The sequence below is a fragment of the Macrobrachium nipponense genome, chromosome 35 (genome assembly GCF_015104395.2).
Source record: "Macrobrachium nipponense isolate FS-2020 chromosome 35, ASM1510439v2, whole genome shotgun sequence".
Classification (NCBI taxonomy): domain Eukaryota; kingdom Metazoa; phylum Arthropoda; class Malacostraca; order Decapoda; family Palaemonidae; genus Macrobrachium; species Macrobrachium nipponense.
Genome location: NC_061096.1, coordinates 32,779,542 through 32,801,984, shown reverse-complemented (window position 1 = coordinate 32,801,984; position 22,443 = coordinate 32,779,542). Strand labels below are relative to the sequence as shown.

Genomic DNA, 22,443 nt, shown 5'->3' with positions numbered 1-22,443 from the left:
AATATTTTTAATGAAACTCATAATGTCATAGTCATAGTTTTTATACGTAAAATACCAGAGCTGAGAAAAATCGATTTTCATAAATTTTAACCATATTTTTTTATTACACACGTTGTAGTGCTAGTTGCTTAATGAAAATACGGAAATTAAAGGATTGTAATTATAAACAGCACTGATGCTAACTACAAACAGAACGGATAATGATACGTGGAAAGAAGAATTAGAAACTAAGTGAATTTAAACATATATACAAGACTGAGAAAGAGTAAATATACAATAACACTTGCATCAGTACAATTTTAAGAGCAAAAGCCATTGCTTTAAAGCTGAATATCATACAAGCCATACAGGAAAAAGGGTCGACGAAAGTTTCTAAGGAAATGCTGAAGATGATTTTCTCTTTTTTTTTTTTTTTTTTTTTTTTTTGGTGGACAAACAGATCTGCACACTACCTGACTAGAACACAAATAAAATTTAAATTTGTCATCCGGCGAAAGTAATATTAAAAAGAAAAGGGAAATCTTATACCATGCATAGAGAAAATAACAGAAGGAAATGTTGCAAACACGGAACCAGCAACCGAGGCGCCGTTGGATAGATGAGACCTCAACCCTGAACCTGAAAGGAACTGCGTTTGTTTACATTCTCCCTCAGGCAGCGACTCCCCTGGAAGAGTCTATTACGATCGTGTGTCTTGAAATTATTTCTCTCTTTGGAGTGTGGAGAGTATGTGGTTGGTGTGCATATAAGATCAGTTGCTATTTTGGTTGGTGTGCATATAAAGATCAGTCGCTATTTATGTAAGTATGATTAGTGAGACGCTAATTAATACCTAGGCTAATTTACTAGGTATTTTTCACCTTAGAAATTCGATTTCTCGTCGTGAGCGACAGAATCCCCCCACATACCTACTAGGTATACCTAGCTACCTAGGCTAATCAATCCAGCTGCCAAACTCACCCTCTGTCACACTTTCCTCTTTACACAACAGAATACCTACACGTAGAACAATTGACCTAGTGCACCTATAAAAAAAAGGTATTACTAGGTATTTTAGAAAGAGGAACCAGCTTAGCGACCTAGGCTATAAATACTCCAGGCTATGCTGTGCTGTCTGCTGGTCGAGGTCACAGAGATACCAACAGCAACAACCAAGAACCACAACCCAATAACACAACAACCAAGGACTACAACCCAACAACAACCTAACAACACAGCAAACAACCAAGGAACTCAACCACAACACAACACAAACAAGGAACACAACCACAACAAAAGACCACTGCACAAACAATCACTCAAAAAAACAATACAAAAAGGCAACACACACACACCCACAAACAACACCAAGAAATCACAACAACAACAAAGACAACAGCACAGGCACAACAACTCCTAAGCAACAAATATCAAACCCAACCACAATCAGCAACAAACCAATAACACTACTCAAATAACTTGACCAATCCCTCAACATTTTCCACAGACCGCTGCTAGGGTAAATCACCACGGCAGGCCAAACAGGCCACCTACAATCAACGCTTGCCACCCTCCGAAAAAGTACATTATAACGCGTCCTGACACCAGAGATGGGCATCAGTCGCGACTTGTTGTTGGTGAGAAACGGAGCAAAAGACCTCTACTCTCCTTTCGAAGTAAGTATTTTCTCCAAAGTTAGAAATTAAGGCCAAATTTTAAGATTTAAACAGAGGGTAGTGAAAAGGGTGGCTACGGCAGTGGAAATCTCACCAAAACGCTTTAGAAATTTTTACTTACAACTAAAAATGTTTCGAAGATTGACGCCATCTTGATGTTTACGGAGTCGCTTGTGTCAACAAACTTCAATTCATTTCCATTTCCTGTGCTAAATCTGCACACCACTTGTACCATAGACGACTGGGGCACTTTCATCACAACAATCGTAAACCAACCTCTTACCAGCACTTATTCAAGGGGACTACGGCATTCTTTGCGGCGTTTTGCGCTCTTCAATTGTTTATCAGTGTTGTCAATTGGTATGTGTTTACCCTCTAAACTAGGTATAAGACTTACACAAAACCGGGGAAATAAGTGAAATTAGCGTATCTATTTGTATTATATATACGTACATATTACAGCAATTTTATCATTACTGCATTACTATGACAACTAGAATTCATCGAAACAGTTTGTAAATGCATCGGCGCATGTGTGACGCTCAACTAGATTGGCAACGATGAGTCATTTTTCCTCACGTCGTCTGCTCGTAAGTATACATCCGAAACATTTGTAATTTTTGGGGGTTAATTTGGTTGCAAAAAAAGGGATAATAGACATTAAATTAAATAAACCATTTTGAAGTAAAGTTAACTAAATATTGAGTAAAGTAAATAATTAAGGGAATAAAGCTTTGCATCTCATAATCAGTGTTGTCGTCTGCTGCTCGTAACTGTGTTTGCGGAGTGAGTGCTTAGGAACCAGGAACCACAGCGTGGTTCAAGTGCACTGTGGAGTGAATTAAGACCAAAATGTGTATAATTACAATCAAATAAGCACTGTGGAGTTTCAGTTGTGATGGCAGTAAGGATAAAAACCACCGATTACAAGGTAAGAATGAATTCAGTTCCAACCATAACCCCGGGAATAACAAGTTTCATACTTTCACTAATATGGGCAACAAAATGTTGTTTTATTGTGCTGATTACAACTGCAATCTTGAGTAAGATCAGTAAACGTTACATATATACGCTAACATTGTTCAAATGAGTGCTGGGAAGGCTGGGGAAAGATGGTGGCCGTCACTGATGAGAACCTTCCATGCAAAACGTAGCCGCCATATTGATTTTAAAACTTGCCTTGAAAACATATTTTACGAAGAGCTCACATGCTTATTTTAGTTCGTATGGGGCTTTCATATATCACATTATGTTGACGAAACTTCAGTCTTTTAAATGGTATGCTTAGAGTTGCAATTGTATTCTTGTTTCACCAATTAAATATAGAGTGAATAAGACCCGTCCACCGTGATGAGGGTTGGCCTGCCGTGGTGTTCTACCCTAATACTACTGATTATCACAGCTTCTGACGCAAGACTGACCAAAGAAAACTCAAAACAGAACTCTAACAATCAACAGCACCAACAGACAACCCAGAACTCACCAACAGCCAATACAGTTGATAACCATCCAACCACCAATTACTCTCTCTCTCTCTCTCTCTCTCTCTCTCACAGACGTTGTCAAGTGGAACTCCTTCATATTTCCTCCCAGTTACATTTGACGTCTCCTTACACTCACAACACCCACACTAAATAGCCTTCCGCAACACCCATGGATGCTCGGATGCAGGTCCCCTGGATCTTGTTTGAGGGCCCTCATACATACTCTCAGTTACACTGCCATCAACTTCTCCCAGACCACTTCCAGTCAGACTCCCATTACCATCTCCCTCACTACCATCCTCCCACATCCCATTCACTATCTCATCTACCCCTTCCAACTCTTGTCCGAATATCTCTCGTAACTCTGCCACCAAATCACTTACCTCATTTACACTTCTGCCAAACTCCCAAAGAGACTCATTCATACTGCCCACTACATCCTTACCACCCGATTCCCTTCCTGGTGAAACTTCACTAAACCCTGACAATTCAAACCCACACACGCTATATGTATCATTCCTCCCCTCAAAGTCATCTGTATTACATGCCTTATCCACCATTTTGTTCATGAAAACTTACTGTCAGATATATATAGCTGTATTCTCCGACGTCCGACAGAATTTCAAAACTCCCGGCACACGCAGTGGGCGGCCAGGTGGTTAGTACCCATTCCCGCCGCTGGGAGGCGGATATCAGGAATCATTCCCATTTCTATTCAGATTTTTCTCTGTCGCGGTAGTGAAAACACCTGTTTCCACTACCTCCGCCTAGGATTTTGAAACTTCATTAGCCGCTTAAGTATCCTACTTATTTTTTTGAATGATTGACTTGGATTTGTGGCTAGGCATACGCTATCATAAATTAATTAAAATTTTTTCATTGCATATGATGTCTGAATCTAGGTAGCCTAGTTTCAGATTTTGTTGTCTGCAACGGGTAAGGGGAGGCTACCGAAACCTTCGGTAGACACTCGTTAGTATACATGACGTTTACATGTTTTCTTTGTTGAGAGATCAATGTAATTAGTGTAATGTTGATGATTCCGAAAGAGACGATGATTCGTATGTACGCAAATTAGAGCGTGATAGAATCAGGAGGTCTTCCTCCACAGTAACAGAAGTTAGGATAATGAACCTACTAACCTCCAGTAGACTTATTTTGCCTAACCCTGTGGTATGGCTTACGGGCCTAGAGGAAGTTCTGTGAGAAGTAATGCCCTTTCTATTATTGTGGATTACATCAAGTAAGCTTGAAAAAGTGCTCGCTCTCCCAATCAGTGTTGTGAGTGTAGTGATGTTGATTTTGCCCCTAGTGTTGTGGAGGGGGCGTCAGATCGGTCCTATAACGCCTCTAGGTCTAAACCTCTGTCGGACTCCCAGGACCAGGGAGGGGGCAAGTTGAAAAACCGAAGGAGGGTTACGGGAACCCCCCACCGATCTGGCGTCCTTCGGCAGGATAAGGCTGCCAAAGATCGTGCACGTGCACGAATCACTGAAAGATTGCTTCTCGTCCTCCGAGGCGTCCTCCCCGCAAGGTTGGAGCTCTCGGAAGGACTCGCGCCCTTCTAAGAAGCTTTAGAGAAGAGGACGCTTCACGTCCTCTCTCTCGTCAGGAGGGAACGTCAGATCCGCCCATAACGCCTCTAGGCCTGGACCTCTGTCGGACTCCCAGGACTAGGGAGAGGGCATGTCGAAAGCCGAAGGAGGGTTACGGGGAACGCACATCGATCTGGCGTCCCTTCGGCTTGACTTAATATCGATAAGCGTGACAAAGACGCAAAAATGTCGCACAGCGGGGCCCCCCGGCTGTCGTCTTGCGGTCAAGAGATTAAAAATGTCCTTAAGGCAGGACCCTCACAAGGACGCCTTTCGAGACATTCAATGCTCTATCGAGAGGAAGACTTCGTTTGCACTTCCTCCATCTAGACTGAAAGGGAGAGCTGGGATCTGGTACGAAACAGGAGAAGAAGCAGGATTGAAAGCACCGTCTTCTTCTCAAGGAGATTTCGCCAATTTGGTGGACGCTCCAAGGAGGTCTTATTTGTCATCGGCTAAGGTTTCCTCCTCCCCTCATGGCGTTATGTATACGTTATGTGACGTTCGCTTTACTACGAAACGGGATATTGTTCAAGCTCATTAAGATTGACGTCCGGCACGCTGATTTGCATAGTCAAAACAGCTCGCCAAGACGCATCTTACTCGTCCCTAAGGGACGCTCTGTCAGCGGACAGAGATGACACTGGACAGACTATCCTAGTTTTCGACAGGAGAAGGGCAAAGAATTCCTCATACCCAAGAACACACAGGCGTCCTTTTAAATGCCCTTCTGCAGTGTCGATGAGCGTGACGAAGACGCAAGATGTCGCACACCGGCCGTCGTTGTTTTTGTCAAGAGTGGCGAACGTCCTGAAGACTCGTCCTGATGACGATCACCGTACTTATGCTTAGGACGCTCGCGTTTCATGAGCGGCTCTCCCCTCGCCAGGAAGCCTCTCAAGTTACTCGTGTTGACGCACGTCATTCACTATGACGCTTCCCTTGATGTTCGTCGCTCTTCTATTCCGGACGCTCAAAGAATGCAATCAGGACGTTCGGCAAGCACCTCGCGACGATGCCTTTCGGAACGCTCGGCGTTTCCTTTTTGAGCGCGTGTCTGGATATGTTCATTTGCATTACTAAGACGCAAAATGTTGCACAGGCGGCCACCGTCTTTGTTAGAAAAAGTAACGAAAGTCTTCAAGGCCGTCTTGGAGACGATAGCCTTACGTCTTCCTATAGGGCTCTCACACTTCAGGAGCAGTGTGCGGCTCTCCAGGACGCTTTTCGGGTGGCCTTTCAGAAGACGCTCGACGTCATAAACATTGATAAGCTTTTTGGAAGACGCTCGATGTCTTACACATATGGACGCTCGCCAGGACGCTAGCGAGGACGCTCGCCAGGACGCTAGCGAGGACGCTTTTGAAGACGCTCGGCATCATCACGTCATGACGCTCGGTAGAGCACTTGCCAGGACGTTCTTCAGAACGATAGGCGTCCTACGCATCAAGACGTTCGGCAGGATTCCTGCAAGAACGCTCTTCAAGGAGGGCGTCGTCGAAGTAGAGGAAGGAGTTTGGTCTCGTCAAGATGTCTACTTCTCTTTCTACGAAGGGAGCGTTCAAGAGAATCCATCACTTGATGAATTCCAGGAAAACTGTAAGCAGATTTCGGTGTCATAAAACGCCTCGTCTGCTTTCGGGATTGCGCTGCCGAAGGGGAACATTAAGGTCCTTCCTGTCGTAAGCCCAGTCTCTAATCAGGAATCCTACCCCTTCCTCGATTTCTGCGGGAATCGGGAAGGCTATATGCTCGAATTCCTGGGATTACTTTCCGTCATGCAATTGGGTTAGTTCTCATGACAAAGTTCTTAATAACATTTTATCGCATAAGCGGATAAGTAACAAAATTTCGAAAGAGCTCTCATTCATTAGTCAGAGGCTCATCCAGGAAAAAAGGACTTATAAGACTACGTCCATGAAGTCTTATGTCAAATATCATAAGAAGCTTGAACTTTCCTTTTCGATCTTCGGTTCTCACTTGAGGATTTCCATTTGAATAATATTATTCCTTTTCTTGGCAAAGAGAATGAAGACAGTCGATTTCCATTCTCTCTCTCTTCCTCGTCGAGGAAAGAATGTAGTAGAGAATTATATGTTCAAGTGACTGCAATACTTAGGTAATTTAACTTCGCGTCATATTACTAATGTAAAGTTCAAGTCATATACGCAATATCGTGGTTACCTCTACAGATGGCAACCGAAAGGACTGGTTATTTTAAGTGTATTTAATCGGTACTTCCTGCAAACTTCCAGGAGTTTCCGGTGTAAGGACAATGCTTGAAGGTATTGTTACAACAACACCAACTCAGCTTCTGCATGTAGCGAATTATGTTTCGCTTAAATATGCTGCTTGAGAATTTTCTTATGATCGATAATAGTAACGAACCTATTCCTTCGTAGAAGAGAGTAGCTGGTAACTCAGGCAGAATAGTGCGAAACGAGAGGTTGCTGTCATTGTGGATGACGCAGTATATTTAATCGGTACTCCCGGCAACTTTCCAGGAGTTTCCGATTTAACATTTGGTTAATTAAGCGTAATGTTACGACAACACAAAATCAGCTTCTGTATTAGCGAATTCTGTTTCGCTTAGATATGCCAACTTGAGAGTTTCTGTTCAAATAATGGAAAATCTATTCCTTAGATGAATAGAATAGCTGGCAACTCGGCATAAGACTGCGAGAAGGTGAACATAAGCTGCTGCCTGTAACTGTCACAGTGGCTCACACTGTCACCAACTCAGTGTTAGGTAGCTCGTTGTACTGCTCAGTCGGTTACGTCTCTCTCTCCCGCGGGATTGATTTACGAACCGTATCTCTGCCCTACAATCATGACGTTTCGCCTCGGGTTGAGGGGATTTCTGGTAATCATGAATAAACGACTTCCTTTTGCTAAGAAATTTTCAACAGAGATATCTCTTAGACATGTTCGGCGCTGCTTACCGCACTGTAACAGAATTCTGTACGAGTCTACCGCAGCATAGCACTATAATAATGCTCTCCTGCTTATGCAAAGCGCAGCCTTATTAGGGAAGGAAGCATGCTTAGTGAGGAATGGATGAGTCTGCTGGGGACCATTCCTCGCTGGAGAAGCTTGTTTCCCTGAATAGACTGCAATTCAGACCTCTACAGTTTTTCCTACAGGAGAACTGAAATAACATCAAAGATCTAGAGATAATTCTAAACGTCTCTCAATGGGTTAAGGATCACCTCAGGTGATAATGAGAGGGAGCAGGCATCCGGACAGAGGTCCTGGCACATAATCTAAAAGAATTGGAAGCAATTTGGTTGGCTCTCCAGTTCCTCGAAGAGTGAGGTTTTGGTCGAGTGGTCCAAATCATCTCAGATAATTCCGCAGCTCTCTCATATCCCAAGAAAAGAGAGATGGTTATCGGCATAGGCACGGAACGTAACGATCCTTAAGAGGTTCGTTACACGATTGCACGTCCGTGCGGATCTTCTCGATCGACGGCAGCAACTACTGACGTTGACTTTTGAGTAATCCTCGCTTTAGAAGTATGTCGAGAGTTGTGGAGACTTTGGGGACGTCCTTTCGTAGATTTTGCAATATTGAAGACGAAGAAGCTTCCTCTACGTTGCGCCCTTTATTCTCGATCCGAGAGCGGTAGCAATAGACGCCATCCTATAGTATGGAATGGGGATAGTTTTTGGCTTTAGCCCTTTTCCCCTATTCAAAAGCTTAGGAAATGTAATAAGATAATCGCTGGCGTCAGAGGGAGTGAGGGGGAAAAAGACGCTGATCGCCCCATGTTGGCCCTTCGAGAGGCTGGATTCACGAGTAGTACGTCCTTCAGAGAGCACTTTCCAAGGACCCTTCCCCGAGAGAATCGGTCTACTCTAACAAGCCTCACTTCGAGAGGTACCTAAAATCTCTCCGATCTGAGTCTGAATGCGTTCAGACTGTCAAGAAGCGAGAGGATCTTCAAGATTAATTGCAAGTCTCATTGCCAAAGCAAAGCAGTGCTGCATATTTTGCAGTGTACCAATCGGAGTGGGCCGTTTCTGGACATAGGGCAGGAAGAATGACTGTTCCTCTACCTCTGACCTCTGTGAATGACTTTACGCCTTCCCATTCCGTCTGAAGTATGGGATAAGCTAACAGTCCCAACGATTGTAGAATACGGAAATATGTTGTTGACGGCCTCTAGGCTCAGAGATTCGGATCTGTCAAACAACAAAGCCCTTCACGATCTTTGAGGTCTGCGGAAATCTTGATGGAACTTAGACGTAGTCTGAAGTTCTTGATGTCAAAGCATTTCGAACCTCTCCTTTCTGTAAACTTAATACACGTGACCAGAAAGGCTAATTTTCTAACCACTCTAGCTACGGAAATGAGGGTTAGTGAGGTTTTAGCCATCATCAGAGGTTTTGGCTTTAGAGGACATAATTCGGTGTCCTCTAAGCCTTCCGTTCTTGCTAAGAACGAAAACCCGTCTAACCCTTGGCCCAGAGGCCTGGAGATCAAGGGGGGGGGATGGCACAAATTATTGGGCAAGAGCCACAGAGAGTCCTGTGCCCTGTCGGGGCTCTCAAGTTTTATCTTGATAAAACTAAAGAAAGTCAAGGTCATTCGGACAATCTGCGGTGTTCCGTAAAAGACCAGACTTGCCCATGTCGAAGAACGCCCTGGCGTTATTTTTAAGGAGTCTTTCTAAGAGGCTCATTCGTCATGTTTGAACAAAGATTTGAAACCTTTTAAAGTAAATGCTCACGAGGTGAGGGCGCGGCCTCGGAAGCATTTCAAACAGAGCATGACACTCAGTAATATCCTGAGTGCCACGTTTGAGCGAAGCAACTCTGTGTTCGCTTCACACTCCCGACGGGATGTGAAGACGACATATGAGATCTGCGAGTCGCTAGGACCATACATATCCGTAGAAATATTATTGGAGGCAGGAAGCAGCACGAATCCTATCCTATAGAAAAAGGGATAGGTGTGCTTTTAACTTTGAAGGGTTGGTCGCTTGAGGCGCTTTCCCTTTCGTTAGCCTAGAAGTTATGGGACTAACTTCGATAGGTTAGGTCAGGTGGTGGTTTTAGCTTCGTTGCCCTCACAGTATGGTCAATATGGTCTAGTCACATTGTGGTCACGCCCCCGTTGACAGATCATCTAGAGCGCACCAACTACACAGGTCACTACCTTGTTGGCAACTCTAGTAAAGCAAAAGCAGACTTCGGTGACAGTAATCAAGAAGTCAGCTATGCTAACAGGTAAGGAATCAAGATGTCAATCATCTGCACTTGAGGTGTTTCCTAAATCCTTCTATTCTGTCCCTTCCCACCTCCAATGGTGGGATTCAGCTATATATATATCTGACAGGTAAGTTTTCATGAACAAAATGTTATTGTTATGATACAATAAAGTTTGTTCATACTTACCTGGCAGATATATATAATTAAAGTACCCACCCACCTCCCCTCAGGGGACAGTGGTATGAAAAATCTGAATAGAAAATGGGAATGATTCCTGATATCCGCCTCCCAGCGGCGGGAATGGGTACTAACCACCTGGCCGCCCACTGCGTGTGCCGGGAGTTTTGAAATTCTGTCGGACGTCGGAGAATACAGCTATATATATATCTGCCAGGTAAGTATGAACAAACTTTATTGTATCATAACAATAACATTTTTACCCTAACACTAACCCCTTTATCATGCAGCTCACGTTTTTCCCTTTCATTCCCCTTCCTTACCTTCTTCCGCTTTCTTCCATACTCAACCAACACTAACTGCCGATCTCCCAGACCCATTTGCTCACAGACACTCGGCTCACATTTATCCACTGTCAACCACTCACTCATCACATTCTCCCTAACATACTGTCACATACTAGAGGACCCACCCAACTGAATCCCCTTTTCACCTAGTTTCCCGAATTCCCAGCCTGACTTATCCGCTTTCGCCTACGCACACTCGCCATGTGACCTTCCATTCCACATTCAACACACTTCGCACGCTATTTTTTACACATCCTAGCGTAATGGCCATTCTTCCCGCAGTTGCCACAAACCACGTTCATACGGGTACCCCGACATCCGCTAGCTATGTGCCTTGCCTGTCCACACCTATAACATGTAATATTCCTATCTTTCTTACACTCACTCACTAAATGCCCCGTTTGCCCACACCCGAAGCACGCTCCTAACGCCCACCGACATTCATTCTTCCTGTGTGCTGGCTTACCACATCTATAACACTGCTCTCCTCACTCATGATTAACTGACCCTACTCTTCCAACACTCGCACTCCTATCTCTTTTAGGGCTAACTACACTCACATTACTTGCCCTAATGGTCCTATCTACCACTCATTCTGCCATTCGCCTCGGCCTTTCCAAAACTGCCTCCCTTTAGCTTTTAAATTTTGGTACAACCTCAGCTACTTCAGTCCTAACACTAACACTTCTACTCTCTTTCATACACCTATCTAACTCGTAATCCTCTACTATTTTCTAAAATGTCGTTCCCCGTCAACCTTTCATTTGTCCATTGCATTTTCTCCTTACGTTTTAGATTTACAAACTCGTATACACTCTCTGGTACAGTTGCCAACACCTTCCACACCAACTCCTTACACTCATTTATCCCTTCGTCCCCAAACTTTTTCCTGGCTAATGTTTCTAGCCTGCACACATACATCGACAACGACTCTCCAACATTCATTCTTGCCTCTTCAAAATCTTGCTTTCTCCTATATCTAACGCTACTCTTTATCCGCTTTGCCTGTTCTACAATCCTAGCTTTAACACTCATACGGCACATTCCCTACACTCATCATTACCCCATACATACTCAACAAAAATCCCATCAAAAAGCTACCTAACTCTCTTGCCCAGACTCTCTTGTTATCCCCATACTTTGCCTCACAATACTTCTCATATTCCTTAAAAAAGTCCCCTATGTCCCTATTACCATATTCCTTGTATTGTGCACATCGGGGTACCTCTCTCATATACACAGCTTTTCGTACTTCCTGCTCACTCTCACTTTCACTACTACTGTTCTGACCCCTCTTTCCCCTTTTCCGAATACAGCAAGTCAACTTCCATACTCACGTCCATACTCCTGATTATGCTCTTCTTACCTTTCTTTCTACCTACCTGTTTCCACTCACCGCTATCTAAATCACTCTCAGCCCTTTCCCTAATGTATTCAGTCCTAGTCTCACCCTGTCCGTCACCCTTACTAACCTTCTTTCCCTTAGTCTTCTTCTTGTCCTCAGCCCCCTTCTTATTCTTGTCCTCAGGTTTATCCTTATCCTGAGTCTTCCCCTTCTTTCCTTTACCTATCACAACCAAATCACCTTCATCACTCGTACTCTCATCCACTCGCTCTTTCACTTTCTTTACCACTGCTGGCCTGTCACAAGACACAGTAGGCCTACCTCCTACTGCTCCCTCTCCCATGAATCCCTTCATCATTTCCTGCATCATCTCTTGCACTGCATTCATCATTACCCCAAATTTTTCGTCCATTTTCTCAACCTTTCTCTCTTCTGCTCCTTTCACATCTTTCATTTCTACTTTTGCACTCCTTAACATTCCTCTCATTAACTCTAACTCGTCTTCAGCTCCTCACACTCTACCCTCAACCTCTCATTCTCCACTTCCAACCTTCCCTTAGCTTCCCTCGCCAACCTGAGCTCCTCCTTCAGCCTCTCTATGTCCTTCAACCCTTCCATCCTCACTTTCTCCACCAATCACACAACTCAATACCCCCATTGTCCTGCAGTTGCCGCACCAACAGTCCCTGTTCGGGTGCCAAAGAATAATGTGGCGGGATCACAAGCTCAAAAAACAAGTTGCAGAATCTCCCCCACATATACCTAATCAATCCAGCTGCCAAACTCACTCTCTGTCACACTTTCCTCTTTACACAACAAAATACATGCAGGACAATTGACCTACACCGATACAAAAAAACAAAAAAAAACAAACACAAAACACATGTACTTACCAACTCCAGATACTCTAGGCTATGCTGTGCTGTCTGCCGGTCGAGGTCACAGAGATACCAACAACAACAACCAAGAACCACAACCCAATAACACAACCAAACCAAGGAACTACAATCCCAACAACAAACCAAGGTACTAACAATCCCAAACCAAACAACCAAGGACTACAACCCAACCAACAAAAACCAAAGGGACCTACAACCCAACAACAACCACAAACAACCAAGGACCACAACAACAACCAAGGAAAGGAAAACAACCACAACTCGAACAACCACAGCAAAACAACCAAGGAACTCAACCCCACAACAAACCAAAAAATGGAAACACAACCACAATACAAAAGACCACTGCACAAACAATCACTAACACAAAGAAACAACACAAAAAGGCAACACACACACACCCTTAACAACACCAAGAAATCACAACAACAAAGACAACAGCACAGGCACAACAACTCCTAAGCAAAAAATGTCAAACCCAACCACAATCAGCAACAAACCAATAACACACTACCCAAATAACTTAACCAATCCCTCAACACTTTCCACAGACCGCTGCTAACACTACTGATTATCACAGCTTCTGACTCAAGACTGACCAGAGACTCGCCAAAAAAAACTCAAAACACAGAACGCTAACAATCAACAGCACCTACAGACAACCCAGAACTCACCAACAGCCAATATAGTCGTTAACCATCCAACCACCAATTACTCTCTCTCTCTCTCTCTCTCTCTCTCTTTCTTTTTTTTCCTTCTCTCTCTCTCTCTCTCTCTCTCTCTCTCTCTCTCACAGACGTTGTCAAATGGAACTCCATAACTCCTCCATAACCTAGCTAGCATTGCTTGTTGTTGTTTAAGATTATGCACAGGATATTGGTATGGCAGCCGTATCCCTGATTGCGATAGATATTGGTACGGCAGTGAATTGCGCATGCGTAAATTTCAAATTTCCTGCCGTACAAATAACATAGCGTAGGGGGGTACATCAGATTCTGTCAGTGGTGCCATATTGCACTATTCACTTGCTGTAGGTACGGCAGTTTGCTAATCATGCAGCAGTTGCCGTACACTGTTGCTAAGAGCTATAGGTACGGTACTAGAAGATCAACGATAGTAGTAATAAAAGTTGAACTGAATTGTTTTGCTGAACATGTTCAATTCAAAATGTCAAAGTGAAGCACCATACTGTCATCACCAAAGCACCAAAACATTTTGACAGTAAATGAAAATATAATAAATCTCAATAATAATTAAACATACTTAGATTTTGACTAGTATATAAATGAAAAATAAAACTAAACTAATCTATCTGTGTACTTCAAATCTTCTTTGAACCTCCTCTGAACCGTGTAATAATACATCAGTTTTCGCCAAAAAACAGATGTTTTCAGGTTTCAACAAGCTGAAAGAAGCAATAGATGCTTACGAAGAGTCAAACTTCCAGAAATTTTATATCCATAGGTCACGAACAATCGTAAGTAATCATCCAAATCAGGTCTATATTAACAGCATGTTTCCCATATTGGACGCACTACTGACTGCTGCTCTATCTTACCAGTTAAGCTTCAATTCTTCTTTGAATCTCCTCTTCTGAGCTCTTTTCAGGGCCAATTTGATCATTTGTGACCTACGGATATACAATTTCTGGAAGTTTGACTCTTCGTAGACATCTATTGCCTTTTTCAGCTCGTTGAAACCTGAAAACATCTGTTTTTCAGCGAAAACTGATGTATTATTACACGGTTCATGTTGCTAGGTCGTCTTTTTTTTGCTGTCACTGATATGCGCAATTCACAGCCATGCCAATATCTATCGCAATCAGGGATACAGCTGCCGTACCAATATCCAGTTCGTTAAGATTAAGCCAGCCTTGTGCTGGCACGGACTCTTGCTCTTGGACCAGTCTGTAACTGGGCATATAATAAATTAAAATTAATAATAGGTTTACAATCTAACCTAAACACACCTAACCCAATCTAACCTAACCTTGGATGACAGGTGCTTGCCGGGCCTGTCAACCTAACATTACGAAGGTCACCGGTTCTTGCCTTGTACATGGTATCACTTTAAAAACATTTAATAAACCTTGTCTTAATCAGAATCAGAACATGTAGGCTTATCATAGGGATAGAATGAATCCTTATATTTCACTTGGTTTGTATCCTCCCCCCAAAAAAAACCTAGTTTCCCATTGTGGCCCTCCGCAATTGTAGGATATTGGGGTGTCCAGTATATTGGAAATTAGTTTGCTAATTTTTCTGTCAAAATGAGTGACACAACTGTTCAAAAACACACTGAAAATTTTTTTATGTAGCCTAAATAGTTCAAGGGCCATTGATACATCTGCACCAAAGGAGCCATAGCCTAACTAAGAATTGAAACAAGATTTTTCAAGCAAAGCCAGGATTTCCAAAATCTTGCTTGTTTGGTGAAACTTAGAATAAAAGAATTAATCACTAAAGATTTAAAATGTAAACAACATTACCTACAGTACTCAGGTACAAAAAAAAGTAATTCAGACTGGGAGCTTCATTCACATTAACATTGAAACATAAATAGTCAGACTTGGTAACAATATTTATTGGTAAATATCCTAGTAAGAGTAAACTTGTGGTAGATTTTAGCGTACTTTCTTTATTTTTCATTTTTAAAGACTTAAGAACTAAATAAAACTTCAATATTAAGACCTGGTATTTAAGCAACACAAAATTTTCTGCACTGTTAAGTCATGATTTCTAATTCTGGTGAAATGTGTTTTTTTTTTAACTCCCCAACTTACCCTGACATAGGTGTCTGGCTTTTTTATATGGCCAAATTATGGTACTAAATCTTCCTCCCCCTCAAATTCACCTCAAATAAGTGTGTTAGTTGTAGTTTCATGATCATATCCTAACCGAACACAACCTAGTTTTATTGATACTAATGGAGAAAATCGACATAGTCTCTTTCATTTAAGAGTACTGGTTTCAATAATTTACCTCAAAATGATCCCTAAGTCCTCAGTTTTGTTTCCAACATATAGTATATTGTGGTAGAGTACTCATCTTTCATTACGTGGTTATATCAATTAGATTGCATCTTTGTACTTTAGTGGCCTTTCTTTTTACTAGTTAGATACTGTATTCAATTTTACCACGAAAATTATGATACTGTACTTTACTTTACATTTGGAAATGAGTATGCAGCAACTTTTTCTTATGAATTCCATGTTTTTAGAGTATAAACCATTGCATTACTCAGAGGTCCCTGTTCTTTACCCTTTACTTGATGTGGCAAGGTGTTTGAACAAATGAAGGTTTACAAAACTTTAGGGACAATTTATACTCATAGAATTTCAAGTACTATTTTCATATGAAAGTGCTTAGGTTGGTTTTTCTTGCTAATCCCAAGGTAACAGCTGTTGCAATGCCAGTATTTATAATTCACAAAGCATTTTTTATTAGATATTTTCATTTTTATATCGGGTAAAAGTAGGTAGTCACTTTGAGACTGGCTTATTTTGTCATTAAGTGAAGAACAGTCATTTATAAACACACCACATGGACAAATACTTACTATGTATATGGTATTGTAAATTTGAATAAATGTATTAACTAGACATAACATTTTTTAAACATGCACATCAAGTAACCTTCATCTCTTGTATTTCAGATCAAAATGGCTGATCCATGGGACTACATAACCTCTTTAGGCATAAAGCACTTCAACTGGAAAGATTCTTTCTATGCAGAAGGGAATAAGATATGCCACTTCCTAGAGAAAGTACCATGTGTTGACCTCGATGATGAAAATGTATTACATGACGAGTAAGTATTAAATCTGGTTTGGTTTTAACACAAATCCCATCCATTTACATATCCCTGATCTTGCTGTGTAGCAGCTCAGTCGAACATCACAGAAAAAAAAAGAGAACACCTGGGTTAATCACTTCAAGTTGGGAGGTTTTCAGATTGAATCTTAATATGTAGTACTGACCAGTTACCAGGGCAGGAAGGGCATGAGTTCTTCACCTTAGTCAGGAACCAGAACCTGATGTTCTGAAAAGACAAGGCTTCATGGTTAGTTGTTGGCAGTGAGGAACTAGCTTATTCTCTTGCTTCCCTCCCCTACCCAATCTCTAGTTGCATCAGTTTTGAGGATCTACTACTTACTCCACTGCTTGATAATTTTTTCCATCTTGCAAGACTAGGTTGTCCTTGATCTTCCCCATTATTCCTCTTTGAGTAGGACCCATGTCAGATCATCTCCATGTGACCAGTTATCATCTTTGGGAGTCAGGATTTCATTTTTCCTCATTGCATTTCAAATCTTGGCCCAGACACAAATGAGAAAAGGAAAGGGTAGGATTTGGGGGAATGTAATAGCAAATATTTTCTTCTGCCAGGACTTACTTCTTTCCTTCATTGCCTCACATCATTCTATGACCAATCCAAGATAGGTCAGCTCAACCTGTGGTTAGATTATAGTACAGTCTCTGCAATGGGAATGACTCACTTCACTTTTGGAACTCCATTCTAGGGATCCAGTCTTCATTTCCCCATAATATGTTTGACATTCAAGAAGTTAAGGCAAAGGTCAACCTTGCCCACCTCTTTCACATCCAGTTGGCTGATGTTCAGTCTTCATTGTGCATCAGAAGTGCTTGTGTGTTTTTCCCTCTCTTCAGCAGCAATGTCAACCTCTCTCTCCTGCTGTGGAGTGATTGACTTAACTCTTAGTAGTTAGTTAGTTGGCATGAATGATCGTTAGGTTTTTGTAATTCTATGACACTAACAGGTTTTTTAACAGTTTAAAAGAAAATCTTATTTGCTGTAGATTTTAGTGACTCCTATCATCTCACTATTTTTTGTGTGGGCATTCTGGTCTGATGAAGCTTATTTTTGGCCTTTTATTCCATCAAAATATTTGCAGAAATTAAGTTACTAATCTGATGGATAGTTCTATTGGGTGTAAAATCCATGTAAATGAATATAAGCACTATTAAAAATACTTAAAGAATAAAAAGCTTTGACTTTACTCAAGGGGCCCTGGTATGAATGTCACTGATCTCCAGGCAAAATAAAGAAATGAGAGGTCCTACCAACTAATTCTTTTGTTCAAACTTTATCACTTTCTGCCTTGCCATGTATATATACAAGGCTTTAGTATGAGTAGGTTTGTCTGTAAAATAAGCTTTGAAATATTAAATGTTTTACGCAATTCCAAAATTGGTAAATTGAGAATAAGGTTTCTTGTAATGTATATTTGATTTCACTAAGGTGTTATCTAAATCATCTTTTACTAATGGATATTTCAGATATTATATGGGTAATATTTTATTAGAGTGAAAGATTGTTTTGTTTTTCAGTTATGGTCCAATAATATGCAGCATACCCCAGTGCAAGCAGTCTTTCGACACAGTAGCAGAACATGCTGCTCATCAGCGTATTTGCCATAGTTTTATGTGCTCTTCATGTCATAACTCTTTCCCCACTGATCACCTCTTGGATCTTCATCTTCAGGAAGTGCACGATTCTTACTTTTTTGTTATGGCACAAAAGAAACCAATGGTATGTTAGAATTTTGTTTGTACTGTACTTGAATAATATGTTATCCAAAGTGGGTAGTGAACAAGTTTGTATTTTGTTGAAATTTGTTACAGGTTATGTTTGGTATACGTAGCAATCTTTAGAACTTGTTTAAGAATTTGGAACAGTTTCAAGATATATGTTATAAGGGAGCAGCACCATCTCTTGCAGTCATTTTAGCGGTAGAAGAAGGTAGTCATACTTTGAAATTGCCACCTGGATCCACATGTCACCTTCCCCAGTTTTATTATAAACTGTATGTAGGCAGCAAGATTTGTGGGGTTGAGAGGAGGCAACTCACTTTAATGGGTTTGTATGAAAACACTTGTTTTGCATTATGTATACAGGGAACTCCTTTGTCTCTGATATTTAAATAACTGGAACTCTCAAGCATCGGCACATTTTTCCTCCAACTGCCACTAAAATTAGAACTATCAAGAGAGAGAGAGAGGATCCACCATTTTTTAAATAAGAAACTCCTAATAAATTTTCTTGTAGCCTTTCCGTTGATATTTTTTTCAAACACAAACAGACCCATTGCAGGCCCTAATTGATAATCAGCCAAATCTACAGTGTGTGTATATAGATTAAGCTGTCATTATGCTTACATGGCCTCTGACTCATCTTTGTTTTCCCCCTTGTTATCTCTGATGATTTCAGTTTTTGTCTAAAGTTCATTGGTAAAAGGTACAAAGTTATTTTTTTTTATCACAGCACAAACATGCCTTGACTATCATGGAGAAGGTTGAAATTGTTGAGCAGCTTGAAAAGGGCTAAAGCAGGCTTAAATTAATGAGAGACTGTAATGTGGGTTTATCAGCCATTTACAACTTTAAATCATAAAGCCATAAACTTTGTGAATAAGTTAATGAATAAGTTAAATCATCAGAAAGTAACTCTATAGTGGAATATCGTCACATGCTACGTCAAGCAAGAATCAAACATTTAGATGTTCTAAATGAATTGCTTACAATGAAATGGTCAGAGGGGGCCAGTATTAATTGTCCTTTAATTCAAAAGAAAAACCATGAAATTACCAAGACTATGAGTCTTAATACATTCAAGACCTTGATGAGTTATATATTATTGATTTGCTTATATGGAAAAAGTTTTTTTTTTTTTTCTTTGGGGGCTGGCTTATGTCAAATGTTTTGATATCTGTTAATTGGGTAATATAGTTATAAAAATATGCATTTTTTCAGTTATTAATGGTTAGACCTTTTTCTCAACAGTATCGCTGCCTTTTAGAGACATGCACAGAAGTTTTTCAAGACCAGAAGGAACGTAAGGTACATTGCATAAATGATCACAAGTTTCCTTCTGATTTCCGGTATGATCCCTCTTGGAGAAAGCTTGGCAAGGTATCAAAGAATAGTAAGGATAAGAAACAGCAGGAATTTTCATCTTCTATGGATTGTGATGAAATAGAAACCAAAGACTCAGATGCTCAAGAGAGAAGCACATCTTTTATTAACAAGAGAGAGTCGTTGCATATTACCCGAACATTTGGTACTGGTATTCCTCGTGGGTTTCCTCGCCCCAGGGTTAGAAATAATAGAGGAAAAAGTAGGATGCCAAATGCTTTTTATCAAAAGGGGCCAAGAAAAAGAGAGGAAGGAAAGATAGATATGAAGGATGTGGAGAAAGCATTAGTTGATAATGTATCAGATACTATGCAGGATGATTAGTTGATAATATTTCAGATGTGCAGGATAAGTGAAATGGTATTGATTTTGCAAGAGAAGTGTTTTTTTTTGTTTCTTTTATGCAGTCAGTAGAAAATGTGAAATTTCTAATTTTGTGCCTTATGTTTAGGGGTGGCATTTAATCTTGATCTCAGTGATAGACAAATATACTCAACCATATACATTTTGAATTAAGTGATCTTAGAAAATATAGGAAAATTGTGCTGTGACAAGCTCTTGCTTTACACAAATTTATATGGTTCATTGTATTCTGATAATACTGAATATATTTTTTTTATTAAAGCTAAAGCCGTAATAACTTCCATTTATAATATGTATGGCAAGAGAAACCTGTGTATGGTTTGGAAAACTATTACCATTATAATTTGGCTTCTGATGCTGCAATCATTGAACTTTTGAAGTGTTGGAGGATTTTGCTGCAGAGTAATTTCATTTTTAATATCTTTTTATTAAAATTTATATAAAAAACAAAATGCAGCGCATCCTTGAATTAAAATACATACTAAAATGCACACTGAAGTACACTAAGGTTATCTAAGTTATGGACTTATTGAATGGTAAAGATTAGTACTTCTTGTATAAAGGTGGTATCCATATGCAGAGGCTTGTCCAATTACTTGAAATGTAACCAAGCACAATTAAAGTAACTTACCAGTTTTACAGTTACAAAAATAATTATGATTGCTCAGATCATTACTTTTTAACATTTTGTACTATTAAACACGTGAATATATAACATAGAGTTTTTTTTTATTGTGTGTTTCACATAGCAAAATTTACAGGGGCATTTCCTAGCAATTACGTGAATGAATAATAATTGACAAACCTAATATTAAAGTCCTCATTGAGTGCAGTTTGTCAGTGATTCTGTAGTATATGACCTTTAATCACTGACAGCCAAGGAAAAGGCTCTTATGTCAGGCAACAAAACCTCTGTCATAACTTTGTTGACTGAATAACCTGCCATATGGTTAGGTATTTTCCCTATCGGGGAACTTTGTTAAATTTTCACCAAACGTAAAGTACTTAAATAAGATTTGTCAAATAGTACAAAGTACCATCTCTGTTGTTAACAATTCATAGTATTTGGCCCTTAGTCATTTAGTGTGTAATTACCCTAGTCTAAGTTCTAAGTAAGTCATTAATGAAATACTTGTGGAAAGTTGCTAACAAAGTATAATTAATTACTGTCAGATTTTAACAGTGAGGTGGTGTGTTTATATGTAAAATTTAGATATTTACTTATTCATAAAAGAATAAAAAGTAATAGGCAGTAGCAGCTTAGTTAATCCCAGTAGAATAAATACTTTAGTAGTCAAATTTTTATTATAAAGAATTTCAAAATGTTGTTGCACTGCTTTGAAATGCAATGTTAATTACAAACTACTGCTAATTTTGGACCAACCTTTGTCCCTGTAAAACCTGTATTTAAATTAGTATATGTAAATAAGAATGAGAATCTCCCGTTTTTTATGTCACAAATATATTTGATGCTTCCATCAGTTTGTATTTTCCTATGCAACAGTTTAGCAGTTGTCCTAATTTAGCACTAATGATTTTTCCAATTATATGCAAATTTTGCTTATTGTTTTGTTACTTAGTTAAATAAAAAAGGTGATTAATTAATTTCTAGTAGGTTAGGTGCCTGCATAAGGCAGTAAATTGAGAGTTGAGTCACAAGCAGTGAGTGAAATAGTAAAGCATTTTTGAAACATTTCATGATAACAGGAGCCAGAAATCACACTACCAAATGCTAACTTCACTGTCAATCTTCTTAACATAAGCAGATGTGGAAGCTAGTAATCTTTGTCCTTCCTGAATTGTATGTCATAGCTTTTGATCACTGCATTTTCATCTTTATTGGAGTAATTTTTGAAGTTTAAAAATTTTGTAAAAGTATATTATTAACCTTAAGTATAATATTAAACTTTACGTCTTTCAGACAATTGTGGATTGCCTTCATTGCCAAGTATGTATTAAAATTTCTTATGAAAATGTATTGCCATCTCATTTTTCACCTAGTATTTGTAGAATCTACATTATTTATCAAAAGTGTCGGGAAGTTATCATCTCCAACTTTGGCCACTGCATAGAAGAGAACATCTGTTAAAGACAGTTCAAGAATGTCTCTGAAGAAAAAGTTCTGAGTCAGTGCAACAGATGGCTGCAGCTTAGCTTGGACTGGCTCACAAGAAGGATGCTGCTGAAATGGTTTTTCTCTGAAGATGTTACAAACGATTAGATTTGGAAGGATTTAGAAGTTGCTGTTAGATCAATAACCATATCTGAAGAAGTAAAGTTGTTGAGATCATTGACTTTATTGAGATTCCAACAGACATACTGTGGCAATAAAGGCATATTGTAGATGAGTAATCTTTGCAGCGAGAGAGTCAATACATTACATTGTTCAAGCAGAACCAAGAGACCTCTAAAGGCACAGAGACATTTTATT

General features: G+C 40.1%; 1 protein-coding gene across 4 annotated transcripts; it reads left to right on the top strand.

The window, feature by feature from the left end:
- Nucleotides 1-540: 540 nt before the first annotated feature.
- On the top strand, nucleotides 541-21,988 carry LOC135208560 (zinc finger protein 511-like). Of its 4 annotated transcripts, XM_064240879.1 has the most exons (5): nucleotides 605-800; nucleotides 1,487-1,655; nucleotides 16,370-16,524; nucleotides 18,066-18,267; nucleotides 19,518-21,988. In XM_064240879.1, the coding sequence occupies exons 2-5, from the start codon at nucleotides 1,590-1,592 to the stop codon at nucleotides 19,971-19,973; spliced, it is 879 nt and encodes a 292-aa protein (XP_064096949.1). In that variant the 5' UTR covers nucleotides 605-800; nucleotides 1,487-1,589; the 3' UTR covers nucleotides 19,974-21,988. The 4 variants fall into 4 exon arrangements, with proteins under 4 accessions (XP_064096948.1, XP_064096951.1, XP_064096949.1 ...); XM_064240878.1 differs by lacking the exon at nucleotides 1,487-1,655 and having other exon boundaries at nucleotides 541-687; XM_064240881.1 differs by lacking the exon at nucleotides 1,487-1,655 and having other exon boundaries at nucleotides 589-733.
- The last annotated feature ends 455 nt before the right edge of the window (nucleotides 21,989-22,443 follow it).

Excerpts from the sequence above, each read along its gene's own strand:
- LOC135208560 (XM_064240878.1), top strand. The coding sequence starts at position 556 with ATGTTGCAAACACGGAACCAGCAACCGAGGCGCCGTTGGATAGATGAG. Across the intron at positions 16,525-18,065 it reads GAAAATGTATTACATGACGA|TTATGGTCCAATAATATGCA; the intron begins GTAAGTATTAAA and ends TTTGTTTTTCAG. Across the intron at positions 18,268-19,517 it reads TGGCACAAAAGAAACCAATG|TATCGCTGCCTTTTAGAGAC; the intron begins GTATGTTAGAAT and ends TTTTCTCAACAG.